At 37.9% G+C, this 15,947-nt stretch overlaps 1 protein-coding gene across 1 annotated transcript in view; it reads right to left on the bottom strand.

Annotated features, from left to right (window-relative positions):
- The window catches only part of TBC1D8B (TBC1 domain family member 8B), a 79,677-nt gene that overhangs the window by 26,079 nt on the left and 37,651 nt on the right, over positions 1-15,947 (bottom strand). The window contains exons 8-10 of the mRNA XM_036270471.1: positions 2,452-2,601; positions 1,755-1,905; positions 746-960 (exon numbers count right to left, since the gene is read on the bottom strand). Coding sequence (XP_036126364.1) covers positions 746-960; positions 1,755-1,905; positions 2,452-2,601 — 516 coding nt within the window. The remainder of the gene's footprint in view (positions 1-745; positions 961-1,754; positions 1,906-2,451; positions 2,602-15,947) is intronic.

The raw sequence follows: 15,947 nt of genomic DNA, 5'->3' as shown, positions 1-15,947 counted from the left end.
CAGTCTAGCATATCCTAATAAATATGGTGTGCTTCTAAAGAATGTTTTCAATTATTTCATAACTGCCTACAAAATAAAATTCAAACTCCTAACCAATCCTATCCCAATCTACCTTAGTGATTTTGTTTCTCCAACTACTTTGCATAATTCACCACACTTCTACTAAACAGAACAGGGTCCTATATACATCCCATATTTACCTTTATCTGTTTGTTTAGACTGATCCCTCCATATGGAATGTTCTTTCATTCCATCTCCATACATCCAAAATTCATAATTTTCAAGACCTACAAATGCTACCTGTTGCATGAAGCCTCCTCTGATTCCTCTAGATGAAAATAATTTTCCATATTTTAAATCCTGACAGGATTTTATATTTCTCTAATAATCTTATTCATTTGTTTTTCATTTGCTAATGAATATGTTTTAATAGCTACTAGTCAATATACTTTTAAGGGTAAGATCCTTATCTAATTCTCCTTTATATAGTCTTTAGCACCGAGGACAACATCTTTTACAGAGCAAGAATTCAGTAAACATTTGTTAAATATATAAAAAAATGAATTAACAAAATGTCAGCTCTCCTAAATATTCCCACTTTCATTCTACTTAGATTAATAATATCCACTATTAATTGCAACTCAACCTCTGTCCTTATCACAATTTTCAAACTAGTAGAGTTGGATTAGATGTGATTTTTATCATTTGGAACATGTACACAGTTGGGTTTATAACAAAGTCATACCTGGCAGTATCCAATTTTGGGATTCCTGTATGCATAAGCAGTGAGTACTCGCCTCAGAGCAGATATGCCAGTGTCACTTTGAAAAGCTGGGTGCTCAGGCAAGGATCGACGTAAATCACGTTCAATCTCTTCAGTAGCCAAGTTACAGGTCCCTAAGGATTGCTCAACCACTTTAGCATAATAGCCAGGATTAGCAGCCATGTCATTAACAGCACCTGTAAAGATGATTGCATTAACACACAAAAGAAGAGGCATGTAATAAAGTTACTACTTGCATACATACATGAAGAAGTGGAAGACCTTTAACCCTGGCCAGTTTATCTCAGTGGTTAGAATGTCGGCCTGCGGACCAGAGAGTCCCGGGTTGGGTTCCCGCTAGGTGCACATACCAAAAAAAAAAAAAAAAAAAAAAAAAAAAAAAAAAGGAAAGAAATAAACCACAAGTCTTTTGACCTTAACAAAGAGGCCTCTCTCTCTCTCTCACCCGCACTGACCCTATGGTTTCCCCTTTCTCTCCATAAGCAACCATGCGAGCCTCGGTCCGTGGCCCACAGCAAATCACTGGGCTCCGAAGGACTAAGCTTTACTACAAAGCAAAAAAAAAAAAGAATTGGAAGACCTTTAATTTTAGCTATATACTCAAGTGATATCAAAGTACAAACAAAAGAAAAACCTTCACCTTAGAATCTATAACATGAGAACAATACCAATCTTATCCAACAGAATAACATTTTCATGAACTGTTTGTCCCCTTAACTTTCCTTTGACACCAGAGATAGAGATTCCTCCCAACAATTAGCTATAACATGCCTAATAAACTGATCTGCTTAGAAAACGGATGTGTGGATATATATGTAACTAATTAGTCCGTGATTAGTCTAGACTCCTGATGAATGAGACTTTGTCCTAGACATCATTGAAATTTTTATTTAGCTTGCTGCATAACTCTTAGAAGGGCCATAATTAATGTCTATTAAATAAATAAATAAATAAATAAATAATGTAATACCTGAAAAAAGCATCCACAGCTCTCCTCTTAAGGTCTCTGGAATCCCTCTTATAACCAGATCTCGAGTCTTCTTGGTTCGAAACATGGTAACACCACGCCCACATTCTGAAAATAGGATGTTCCATGACTGTTCCTTCATCTTTTCTTTCAACTATAACAACAAAAATCCAACCAACTAAACATAATGAGAAATTAACTTCTTTCAAATAACTTGATAGCTCTCATCGCCATGAAACAATACATATGGAAATCGAGACTGTAGAAACTCAAAATCTGTACTTAGAGGGGCCCAAAACTGAATTACTGTCATCAACAAAATTTTTTTTAAATCCATGTGAGCATAACAGATTTAATTTACTATTTTAATTCTTAGCTAAACTTATATAAAATGAGAAAAGCATTATATTTAGGAGGTAAAGCTTTTGAACCATCGTTCTCCCCAATAACCTTGATTAGGATTGATTATTAGAAATAACCAATACAATTAAAACTCAATGTTCAACTTTCATCCTTTATCTTAATGTATAATAAAAGTACTTTTATGTTATGGAACCAAACAAGTCACACAGTAGTACCCGCTGGGAAACCTTTTCAAACTCCAAAAGAAGTGTTCAGTTGTGGTACCTTCTAGTCTGTTCTTAGATTTTTATTTTTGACCATGTTTCAGTTCACAGTAATAAATATATTGTTTCCCTACCATTTTGGAATTAAGAATCTCCACATTCTGAGGGTGATAAACTGTCATTAAGGCTTCAGTGTTCACAGTTTCACTATATTCTCTCTGACATGTCAAAGATTGTACCTCAATATTATCAGATGGATCTATAGAATGAGAACCAATAGGAACCTGAAAAAGAAAGAATGTAATTGTCCCAAATGTATGCTTAATAGTTTTTGCAAAAAAAAAGTGGTAATGTTTTATCAATCATTTAAAAATCACAATTTATATGCATAATAAATATTATTAAAAACAATGTCTCAAGGAGACAGGAAGACATTGTCTTTCTATCAAAATTAGAGATGACAATAAACTAATGTCTGTAACAGAAAACTCAGGACCTAAGTAAACCAACCCACTCCCCTACAAAAGCAATAAAACACTAGCAAAATGTTGACATAGGAAAAACAGAACATAGAAAATTAACATAGAACACAGGAAATTAACCAAAGGCACAGAACAAGCTGAAAAGCATTGCTTCAAGTAAAACTAATGAATCTCAACAAGAACATCATAGTCTGTGAAGTTTGAACTTGAGGTTATTCCTATCTGCCACCCTCTCAAGCTCAGATGTGTGGTAGTCATGAAAGCCAGCATTATAACAGCCAAGGATCCTTCATTGAATCTTAACTAAAATCCTCATCCCTAGGACACAGTCAGTATTTTGACCCAAGTATCGGCTACATGGAAATTTTCCATTTTATCATTTTATTTGATTCAGAGCTCAGCTCTGTGAATATAGTCCCTTCCCCATGTTAGAAAAAACAATAGCAATATGCTAAGTACACTACAGTTCATAAATCTAATTATGGGGAAAACGGGAGTCTGGCTATAAACATAAAAGGAAGACCTGGAGAACTAGCTGACCATGGGGAACTTTGAAAGATTCCAATGTATTCTTGAGGATCTAAATGTATGCATGAATGTGCAGGGCTATGAACCTGGCCAGGAAAAGAAACAATATTCCAAAAATGTATATGGAACCACAAAAGACCCCTAATAGCAACAACGATCCCAAGAAAGAACAAAGTTGGAGGAAACATACAACATAATATCAAACTATCCAATAAGACCATAGTAATCAAAACAGCATGGTATTGGCATAAAAACAGACATATAGATCAATGGAACATAATAAAGAGCCCCAAAATAAATCCACACCTTTATAGTCAACTAATATTTGACAAAGGAGGCAAAAACATACAACGGGCTAAAGACAGACTATTCAATCAGACTATTCAATATATGGTGTTGGGAAAATTGGACAGATAAATGCAAAAAAAAAAAAAAAATGAAACTAGACCACCTTCTTATACCACACAAAAGAATAAACTCAAAAGGGATTAAAGACTTAAATGCTAGACACGAAACCATAAAAATCCTAGAAGAAAACATAGGCAGTAAAATCTTGGACATTTCCTGTAGCAATGTTTTTTTCTGATATATCTCCTCAGGCATGGGAATCAAAAGAAACAATAAATAAATGGGACTATATCAAACTAAAAATTTCTACACAGCAAAGGAAACCATCAACAAAATGAAGACAAGCCACGGAGTGGGAGAACATATTCGCCAATATATCTGATAAGGGTTTTAAATCCAAAATTTGTAAGGACCTTATAAAACTCAACACAAAAAAACAAACAATCCAATTTAAAAAATGGGCAAAGTACCTGAACAGACACTTTTCCAAAGAGGGACATGTAGATGGACAATAAATATATGAAAAGATGCTCAATGCCACTAATCATCAGAGAAATACAAATTAAAACCACAATGAGATATCACCTGGCACCTGTCAAAATGGCTATCATCAATAAAGCAACAAACAAGGGTTGATAAGGATGTGGAGAAAGGGGAACACTTGTGCACCATTGGTGGGACTGCAGATTGGTGCAGCCACTGTGGAAAGCAGTATGGAGTTACCTAAAAAAATTAGAAATGGAATTGTCTTATGACCCAGCAATTCCACATCTGGGAATTTATACAAAGAAACCCAAAACACTACTTTGAAAGAATATATGCACCCCTATGTTCACTGCAACATTATTTATAAGAGCCAAGATTTGGAAGCAGCCCAAGTGTCCATCAGTAGATGTGTGGATAAAACAGCTATGGTACATTTATACAATGGATTACTACTCGGCCATAAAAAAGAAAATTTTATCCTTTGTGACAACAAGGATGGACCTGGAGAATATTATGCTAAGTGAAAAAAGCCAGTCAGAGAAAGACAAGTACCATATGATTTTATTCATATGTGGAACAAACTGAATTAACAAATAAAATAGAGATAAACTCATAAAGAGGAGGTTGACAGCTCTTGGAGTGAAGGGTGTGAGGAGGCAGGGGTTATGGAAGGACTGAGCCATAAAGGAAAGTAAAAAGAGAAAGAACTCAGGGACATAGACAACAGTGTGGTGATTGTTGGGGGAAGCAGTGGGTAGAGGATGACGAGAATATAGGAGGGATAAATGGTGATGGAAACAAAATTAAATTAAATTAATTTTTAATTGAAAAAGATGTAAACAGAGATCTCAAAAAAAGATATAAAGATAACAAATAAACATATGAAAAGATGCTCAACATCATATGTCATTAAGGAATTAAACACCTATTAAAATGGTTAAGAACCAAAACAATGACAACATCAAGTGCTACTGAAGATGTGGAACCACAAGAACTCACATTCACTGCTGATTGGAATACAAAACAATACAGCCACGTTGGAAGATGGTTTGGCATTTTCTTACAAAGCTAAATATAGTCTTACTTTATGATTTAGCAATTGTGCTCTTAGATATGTACCCAAATGATTTAAAAAGTTATGTCCACTCAAAAATCTATACATGTATGTTTATAGCAGCTTTATTCATAACTGCCAAATATTGGAAGCAACCAAGGCATCCTTCATTAGGTGAATGTAAAAATATTGTGGTATATCCAAAAAATGGAATACTTTTAAGCAATAAAATCACTGAAGTATCAACAAAACTAAGAGTTGTTTTTTTGTTTGTTTGTTTTGTTTAAGATAAACAAAATTGACAATACTTCAGGTAGATTTACCAAGGACAAAAAAGAGGAATCAAACAAATAAAATTAGACACGAAAGAGGAGACATTACAACATAAATAAAAGATCATAGGAAACAACTATGGTCTCATTTGTACAACAAAAGTTTTAAATTTTGATATACTCCAATTTGCCTATTTTTTCATGTATTTTTAGCTCTAAAGCTAAGAAAAAATTGCCTAATATAAGGTCATGAAGATTTACTCCTGTTTTCTCTAAAGCAGCGGTTCTCAACACGTGGGTCATGACCCCTTTGGGGGGGGGGGGGTCAAACGACCCTTTCACAGGGGTTGCCTAAGACATAAGAGTAGCAAATTATAGTTATGAAGTAGCAACAAAAATAATTTTATGGTTGGGAATTACCACAACATGAGGAAATATATTAAAGGGTAGAGGCATTAGGAGATTCCAAAATGGTAACGGAGTGAACGGAAGCTACGCACACCATTTCCCAGAACCAAACTCGAATTACAACTATAACACAGACAAATCGACAGGAAAAAGCAACAGAAAAGCAGCTTGCGAGGACCATATAACCAGGGACACTGACTCGATCCAGGTAGGATTGCGAAGGTGCGAGAGGGGGCCTGGGAGCCCACAGACAGCAGTGGCCTTAGCTGGGAGTAGCGCCCTCAGGTTAAACTCCCAAGCGGCTCCTCAGTGCAGAGCCGGAACAGAGGCTAAAAAAGACACAGCCGCTCACCTTGGGCTCTGGCAGAGGGAGGGCAGACTGGACTGGAACTGTGTGGGGAACTCAGGATTTGGAGGGCACTCAGAGCGTTTGCTGAATTGCTGCCACTCAATACAGTGGCCATCTTGCTCCTTCCCAGGACTCTTGGGAGAGGCAGCAGTTCCTCCCTCAGAGATCCAACCCCACCCTGTGGGCCATTGAAATGCTAATAGAGGCTTACTAACAACCAGCATCTGCCCCATCCTTGGGAAATCCCCTTAAGCTGAGCACCTGAGGGAGTTTTTCAATCAACTGACAACCCAAAACTCTTCAAGTAATCTCCAATGATAGCCTCCAGGCAAAAAGCTAGAGGATAACAGTACCTTTTCTGGTTTAGCAACTTTAATCAGGAAAGTGAGACTTGACAGTGGGGTTTAACGTGGGTCCTCCCTCGCTCATCTAAACCCAGGACAGGGAGCCACAAACAGCAGAATACCAACACCCACAGGGAAACTTGACAGGCTCCAAAGCCCACTGTGATAGTCAAAATGGTGATACACAGAAACAAGAGCCAAATGAAAGAACAAGAGACCTCCACCAAAGATGAGATAAATGAGGTGCAGTTAAGCAAGTTAACAGAACGAGAATTCAGATCAATGATCTTGAGGAAACTCAACAGCATGTGTAAGGACACAGAGATGCTGAAAATAAACCAATTGGAAATTAAAAACCACCAAGAAGAGATCAAAAACGACGTATCAGAAATAAAGAACACATTGGAAGGTCTAAAGAGCAGAGTAGAGGAAGCTGAGGACCTGATCAGTAAATTAGAAGACAGGGTAGAAAAAAATAAACTAATCAGAAAAACAAAAGGAAAAAACGGTTAAAAAACAGGAAGACAGCTAAAGAGAACTGTGGGACAACTGGAAATGTAAGAACATTCGCATCAAAGGAGGCCCCGAAGAAGAAGAAAATAGTGACAGAAAACTTCCCTAATTTGGTGAAGTAAGAAGGCATTCAAGTTCAAGAAGCACAGAGAGCCCCAAGTAAGAAGAACCCAAACAGGCCCACACCAAGACACACAGTAATCAAAGTGCCAAAAATCAAAGACAAAGAGAGAATCCTAAAAGCAACAAGAGAGATGCAACAGGTTACCTACAAAGGAAACCCCATAAGGCTCTCAGCTGACTTCTCAAAAGAAACACTACAGGCCAGAAGGGAATGGCATGAGGTAATCAAGGTCATGAAAAACAAGGATCTGAATCCAAGACTACAATACCCAGAAAGGCTAACATTCAAAATAGAAGGTCAAATAAAGAGCTTCCCAGACAAAAAAAGGCTAAGGGAATACATTAGCACCAAACCAGCACTGCAAGAAATGTTAAAAGGACTGCTGTAATTAGTAGAAGAAATAGGAAGAAAAATATAACTACACTAAACAAAAATGGCAATAAACAAGCACATATCAATAATCACCTTACATGTAAATGGACTGAATGCTCCAAAAAAAGACACAGAGTAGCTGACTGGATAAGAAAGCATGACTCATCTATATGTTGTTTGCAAGAGACCCACCTCACAACAAAAGACTCACATAGGTTGAAAGTGAAGGGATGGAAAAAAATCTTCCAAGCAAACAGGAAGCAAAAAAAAGCTGACGTAGCAATACTCATATCTGATAAAGTAGATTTCAAAATGAAGGTCATAACTAGAGACAAGGCTATTACATAATATTGAAAGGATCTATCCAACAGGAAGATATAACTTTGATAAACGTATATGCACCCAATAGAGGAGAACCAAAATATATTAAAAATCTTTGGGAGGACTTCCAAGGAGAAATCGATAGCGATACATTCATAGCAGGGGACATCAACACCCCGTTGACACCACTGGATAGATCCTCTAGACAAAAAATTAGCAAGGAAACAGACACTCAAAATAAAGCAGTAGACCAAATGGATTTAATAGATATCTACAGAGAATTACACTCCAAAACTACAGAATTCATATTCTTCTCAAGTGCGCATGGGACATTCTCAAAGACAGACCACATGATAGGACACAAACTAAATCTCTACAAGTTCCAGAACACTGAAATCATATCTTCTCAGATCACAAGGGCATGAAACTAGAAATCAATTGCAACAAGAACATACAAAGACATTTGAACACATAAAGGCTAAATAGAATGCTATTAAACAATGAATGGGTTACCAAGGAAATCAAGGAAGAAATTAAAAACTTCCTGGAAACCAATGAAAATAACCACACAACACAAAATCTATGGGATGCAGCAAAAGCAGTTCTGAGAGGGAAGTTCATAGCACTACAGGCCTACTTCAAGAAATAAGAAAAATTTCTAATTGACTGTCTAACCTCACAACTTAAAGGCTTAGAAAGCAAACAAAAAGAAAACCCCAGAGCAAGTAGAAGGAAGGAAATAGTAAAGATCAGAGAAGAAATAAATGACATAGAGACCAAAAAAACAATTCAAAGTATCAATGAAACAAAGAGCTGGTTTTTCGGAAAACTAAACAAGATTGATGGACCCTTAGCTAAACTCACCAAGAAAGAAAGAGAGAGAACCCAAATACACAAAATCAGAAATCAAAGAGGAGAAGTAACAACTGACACCACAGAAATACAAAAGATCGTTCACTGCTACTATGAACAACTATATGCCAACACATTTGACAATCTAAGCGAAATGGACAAATTTCTAGAAACACACAGTCTCCCAAATCTGGACCGGGAAGAGATAGAAAACTTGAACAGACCAATAACTAAGGAAATTGAAGATGTAATCAAGACTCTCTCAGCAAACAAAAGCCCAGGCCCAGATGGCTTCACGGGGAGTTTTACCGAACATTCAAAGAAGAACTAACACCCATTCTCCTCAAACTATTTCAAAAAATTCAAGAAGAAGAAAGACATCCAAACTCGTTCCATGAGGCCAGCATAATTCTAATTCCAAAACCAGAAAAAGACACTACAAAGAAAGAAAACTACAGGCCAATATCCCTGATGAACACTGGCACCAAAACTCTGAACAAAATACTAGCAAATCAGATCCAGCAATACATCAAAAAAAATTACTCACCATGACCAAGTGGATTCATTCCAGCGATGCAAGGATGCTACAATATTTGCAAATCAATAAATGTGATACACCACATAAACAAAAGAAGAATAAAAACCACATGATTATATCAATAGACGCTGAAAAAGCATTCGACAAAATCCAGCATCCATTTCTGATAAAAACGCTCAGCAATGTGGGAATAGAAGGATCATATCTCGACATAGTAAAGGCCATATATGAAAGATCTACAGCCAACATCATACTCAAAGGGCAAAAACTAAAAATGTTTCCCTTATGAACAGGAACACGACAGGGATGTCCACTTTCTCCACTCTTATTTAAAATAGTACTGGAAGTCTTAGCCACAGCAATCAGACATGAAGAAAAAATAAAAGGGATCCAGATGTGAAAGGAGGAAGTGAAACTGTCATTATTTGCAGATGACATGATATTATACACAGAAAACCCTAAAGACTCCATCAAAAATCTACTAGACTTAAATGCATTTGGCAAAGTAGTAGGATACAAAATTAACGTCAAGAAATTGACGGCATTCGTATACACTAATGATGAACTCACAGAAAGAGAAATTAAGAAAACAATCCCATTTACCATCGCGGCAAAAAAAATTAAGATACCTAGGAATAAACTTAACCAAAGAAGTAAAGGACCTACTTGCAGAAAACTACAGGACATTAAAAAAAGAAATAGAGGAAGATATAAAAAAGTGGAAGCACAAACCTTGTTCATGGATTGGAAGAAGTAATATCATTAAAATGTCCATACTACCCAAAGCAATTTATAGATTCAATGCAATCCCCATCAAAATACCAAGGACATATTTCACAGAACTAGAACAAATACTTCAAATGTTCATATGGAACCAAAGTACCCAAATAGCCACAGCAATTTTTAAAAAGAAGGAGAACGTAGGTGGGATCACAATACCAGATATCAGGTTATACTACAAAGTGACTGTAATCTAAATAGCCTGGTCCTGGCACAAGAACAGGCATACAGACCAGTGGAACAGAACTGAGAACACACCCAAGAAATGGACAACACACACAACTGAGAAATGGACCCAAGGCAATATGCTTAATTAATATTTGTCAAAGGTGGCAAGAGCATACAGTGGAGTAAAGATAGTCTCTTTAATAAATGGTGTTGGGAAAATTGGACAGCTACTTGCAAAAAAATGAAACTAGACCATCAACTTACACCATACACAAAAATAAACTCAAAACGGATAAAAGACTTAAATGTGACCCATGAATCCATAAAAATTCTAGAAAAAAATGTAGGAATCAAAATTTCGGACATCATACGCAGCAGAATTCTCACTGATACATCACCTAAGGCAACACAAACAAAGGAAAAAATGAACACATGGGACTACATCCAACTCAAAAGCTTCTGCACAGCAAAAGAAACTATCATCAAAATGGAAAGGCAACCCACTGTATGGGAGAACATCGTTGCCAGTGATACATCAGATAATGGATTAGTTTCCAAAATATATAGAGTACTCAAAGAACTCAACAAAAGGAAGACAAAGAACCCAATTAAAAAATGGGCAGAGGAGCTGAATAGACATCTCTCCAAACAGGACATAGAAATGGCCAAGAGACATATGAAGAAATGCCCAACATCACTAATCATCAGAGAGATTCAAATGAAAACAACAATGAGGTATCACCTTACACCTCTCAGAATGGCCGCCATCAACAAATCATCAAATAACAAGTGTTGACGAGGATGTGGAGAAAAGGGAACTCTAATACACTGCTGGTGGGAATGCAGACTGGTGCAGCCACTGTGGAAAACTATTGGTGTTACCTCAAAAAATTAAAAATTGAACTTCCATTTGACCCAGTGATCCCACTTCTAGGAATATACCCTAAGAAGCCTGAAACACCAATCAGGAAGAATATATGTACCCCCATGTTCATAGCAGCACTATTTACCATAGCTAAGATCTGGAAACAGCCCAAGTGTCCATCAGTAGGCGAATGGATAAAAAAGCTGTGGTACATATACACAATGGAGTACTATGCAGCGGTAAGAAAGAAAGATTTCTTATCCTTTGAGACGACATGGAGGGACCTGGAAAGTATTATCCTAAGTGAAACAAGCCAAGCAGAAATAGACAAATACCACATGATCTCACTTATATATGGAATATAATGAACATAACAGTCTGAGGAATACAGTAGACCCAGAAACATGGAAGTAGGGCACAGACTGACAACCCTCAGAAGGGGGGGTGGTGGAAAGAGATAAACCACAGAACTTATATGCATGTATGCATAACCAATGGACATGGATAACAAAGCCGGGGACGGTGCAGGGGGCATGGGTCAGGGGGTGCCAATGGGGTAAAAAAGGAGAAACATTCGTAACCCAAAATAATATAAAAATGGGTCGTGTCATTAGGAAGGTTGAGACTAAAGGTTTTATTATTTCAGCTCTTACATGCAGTTCTTTGGTACATTTTGAGTTAATTAGTGTGTATGATCCAACTTCATTTTTTGTATGTGGATATGCATTTTCTAAAAATGAGTAAGACAAACTAGAATATTCTAGGACTCTGACATTCATCTGAAAAGATGGTAGACTTATTTTGAAAACAAAATCCTTTCTTGACAACTGATCATACACAACAACCAGAGGTACCTGAGAGTTTTCAGGGGAAAAAAATTCCAGTTCTTCAGGTTTAAGAGACACAGGTTAATTAAAGAAGAAGGAAATGCAATAGGACAGGAAAAACAGTGATATATGCAAGAATATGGGAGCATTAGGACAGAAATTAGCAAGACTGGTCAGATTTTACTTCTGTCTTCACATCAAACTAAGGATTATCTTGGGTATATACATGAAGAGAATGAAAGATTAGAACGTTGGGGCAATAAAACTCTTGATGGGCAACATAAAGGTTCTATGTCTGAAACTGAAATAATTTTATGTTTTCATGTGCTTTTCTATAATCAAAGGGAAAGTTTGTTTTATCAATACTGCATTATAATGAACTTAGCATAATATTTCCAGTCTCTACTCTGGAGAGAAAGGTAAAAGTATCTATAATCCAATCCAAATACATTAATATAGCTATTAAAGCCAATGTTGATTTTTTTCTTTGAATTTGTATAATTAAAATATAAATAGTAATAATGTGATAAGTTTTATCAATCTATTAAAACATGAGGTTCCTAGGCAGTAAAAAAGAAAATTAATTTGAACTATCTATATTTGCATGAAAGATAATAAACTAAACACCAAAATCATGCTCTGAACTACCTTATGAACAAAAATGTTTGCCTTCTCTAGTACTGTACCATTAAATAGATATGCCATACCCTGGCTGGACTGGCTCAGAAGTTAGAGCATCAGCCCTCAGACTGAAGGGACATGGGTTCGATTCTGGGTCAAGGGCACGTACCTGGGTTGCACATTCGATCCCTGGCCCTGGTTGCCTGGTTGGGGTCATGCAGGAGGCAACCAATCTATGTGTCGCTCTCACACTGATCTCTCTCTCTCTCTCTCCCCCCCTCCCATCACTCTATCTAAAAAGCAATGAAAAGTATCATCAGGTAAGAATTAAAAAACAAAATTTAAATAGATATGGCACTTTTTTGCTTTGGGCTAGATTATATAAAGAAGGCTAACCTACTCAATGTTACAAAACAGATAATCATACAGGTTTAAAAGTGCTATCGGTCTATAGCAGCGATTTTCAACATTTTTCATCTCATGGCACATATAAACCAATTACTAAAATTCTGCTGCATACCAAAAAAATAGGTATACTATTTTTAATCCTCACCCAAACATGTTTAGAGAGAGGAAGAGGGAAGTAGAGAGAGAGAGAAAAAGATCACTGTGAAAGAGAAACATCAATCAGTTCCCTCCTGAACACACCCCTACCGAGGATAGAATCCACAACCTAGGTATGTGTTCTGACTTGGAATTGAATCCATAACCTTTGGTGTAAAGGAAGATGCTCTAGCTGAGCCACCTGGCCAAGACAAAATAGCTATAATTTTGATTTATTCAAACCAGATGGCTATTGTGTTGGCTGTTGTGTTTTTGTTTTTGTTTTTGTTTTTGTTTTTAATTTGATGATCTAAGAGAAAAGAGGTCAGTGCCCCTCAATAAATAGTCAGGTATTGCATGTTTTAAAAATTCTCGCAGCACACCAATTCTTTGTGTTTGTTTGTTTGTTTTTGTTTTCGTTTTTTTATTGTATTTTTGTTACAGATAGTTCTCCATTTTTTCCCTATTGACACCCTCCTCCCCATCCCCTCTACCCTGTCCGCAGCTTTGTTGTCCATGTCCATTGGTTATGCTTACATGCATTTAAGGTCTGTGGTTTATCTCTTCAGCACACCAATTCTTTTTTTTTTTTTTTTTTTTAAATCTTTATTGTGGAATGTAGAATGCATTACAGATGTTCCTCATTTTTACCCCATTGACCCCCTCCTCCCCACTCCCGCCCCCCTCCCACCTTTTCCCACACTATTGTCTGTGTCCATTGGTTATGCATATAAGATCTTTGGTTTATTTCTTCCCACCCCCAAACCCCTTTCCCTTTGAGGTTTGTCAGTCTAGCAATTAATTTGTACTTCTTAATCCCTTCACCTTTTTCACCCATTCCCCCAAGCCCCCTCCCATCTGGCAACCAACAAAATGTTCTCTGTATCTATGAGAATGTTTCTGTTCTACCTGTTCATTTTGTTTGTAGATTCCATTGTTGATAGATATGTATTCATTGCCATTTTGGTTGTTCATATATTTTCTTTTTCTTCAAAAAGACCCTTCATCATTTCATATAATGGTTTGGTGGTGATGAACTCCTTTAACTTTATTTTGTCTGGGAAAGTCTTTATATGGCCATCGATGCTAAATGACATCTTTGCAGGATAGAGTAATCTTGGTTGTAGGTTCTTGCTTTTCATCACTCTAAATATTTCTTGCCACTCCCTTCTGGCCTGCAAAGATTCTTTTGAGAAATCAGCTGACAGCCTTATAAGTACTCCCTTGTAGGTAACTAGTTGCCTTTCTCTTGCTGCTTTTAAGATTCTTCTCTCTTTGTCTTGAACCTTTTGCATTTTGATGATATGTCTTGGTGTGGGCTTCTTGGAGTTCATCTTATTTGGGACTCTCTGTGCTTCCTGGATTTGTATGTCTGTTTCCTTCACCAAGTTAGGAAAGTTTTCTGCCTTTATTGTTTCAAACAGGTTTTCAATTTCTTGTTCTCACTCTTCTCCTTCTGGCACCCCCAAGATGCGAATGTTGGCACGCTTGAAGTTGTCTCAGAGGCTCCTTACACTATCCTCATTTTTTTTGGATTCTTTTTTCTTTTTTGCTGTTCTGATTGGGTGTTTTTTGCTTCCTTATATTCCAAATCAATGGTTTGCTTCTTGGATTTACGTACTCTACTACTGAATCTGTGTAAATTATTCTTTATTTCAGTTAATGCCTCCTTCATTTCTGATCATGCATCCATCATTTCTGACTGGTCCTTTTTTATGCTCTTGAGGCCCTCACTAAGTTCACTGAGGTTCCCACTAAGTTCATTGAGCATCCTTATAAGCAGTATTTTGAACTCTGCACCTGTTAGGTTGCTTATCTCCATTTCGCTTAGTTCTTTTCTTGGGGTTTTGTTCTGTTCTTTCATTTGGGACCTGTTTCGTTGTCTCCTCATTTTGGCTGCTTCCCTGTGTTTGTTTCTGTGTATTACTTAAGGAGCGGTATGGGGCTAGCTGAGACCAGATGCTGCTTGTTTGAAAGAATTTAGGAAAAACCTGAAGCAGGATCCAAGACAGGCCAATCCAATGGTTAAGCAAGTGGCAACAGCTTGGGTGGGTGGGGCGGGGCCTCAGGGGATCACCAGGGCGGGGCTACCAGTGTGAGCCAGGTTGCTGGAGTCCCAGATATGGCAGCTGTCTGCCACCCCAGGGAAGGGCTCACCAAAGGAACAAAGGCCTCTGACAGCACATTTGTCCCAGAGAAAGCCCCCTCTCCAGCCCTCGCTCCAGTGCCAAACAGTTCAGTTCTTCCCTGTATGTTTCTGGTGCCCCTCGAGCTACCTCCCCTCCAGGCTTAGAGGGAGTGAGTCCGATAAGTCCGTGCGCGGGCCCTTTAAGGAGCTGCCTGGGGCTCCAGCTGCCTCAGCCTCCCCGAGCCTCAGTTCCTGCTGGTTTTTCCAGCCAGACATTATGGGGAATCTCTTCCTGGCACTGGAACCCTGAACGGGGCACCTGGTGTGGGATGGGGACCCCTCAGTCCTCAGGGAGGACCTTTTCAGGCCGAGGTATCCTCTTGATTTTTATCCGCCACACGTGGGTGTTGGACCAGCCCATTGTGCCTCCGCCCCTCCTTCCAGCTGGATGTGGCTGCTGCTTTAATTTCGTAGTTGTAGGACTTCCATTCAGCTCAATTTTAGGCGGTTTTGAATGATGGTTGTTCTGTAGTTTAGTTGTAACTTTGACGTGGTTGTGGGAGGACGCGATACCATGTTTACCTACGCTGCCATCTTGACCGGAAGCCTCAGCACACCAATTCTTGCGGCACTCTACTGTGCTGGAGCACATGAGTTGAAAATGGCTGCTCTATAGCATTAAGATGAGGGTCCTTTTCCTAGGCCTT

Source organism: Molossus molossus, unplaced genomic scaffold (genome assembly GCF_014108415.1).
Source record: "Molossus molossus isolate mMolMol1 unplaced genomic scaffold, mMolMol1.p scaffold_m16_p_2, whole genome shotgun sequence".
Lineage (NCBI taxonomy): Eukaryota > Metazoa > Chordata > Mammalia > Chiroptera > Molossidae > Molossus > Molossus molossus.
This window is presented reverse-complemented; position numbering and strand designations above follow the sequence as displayed.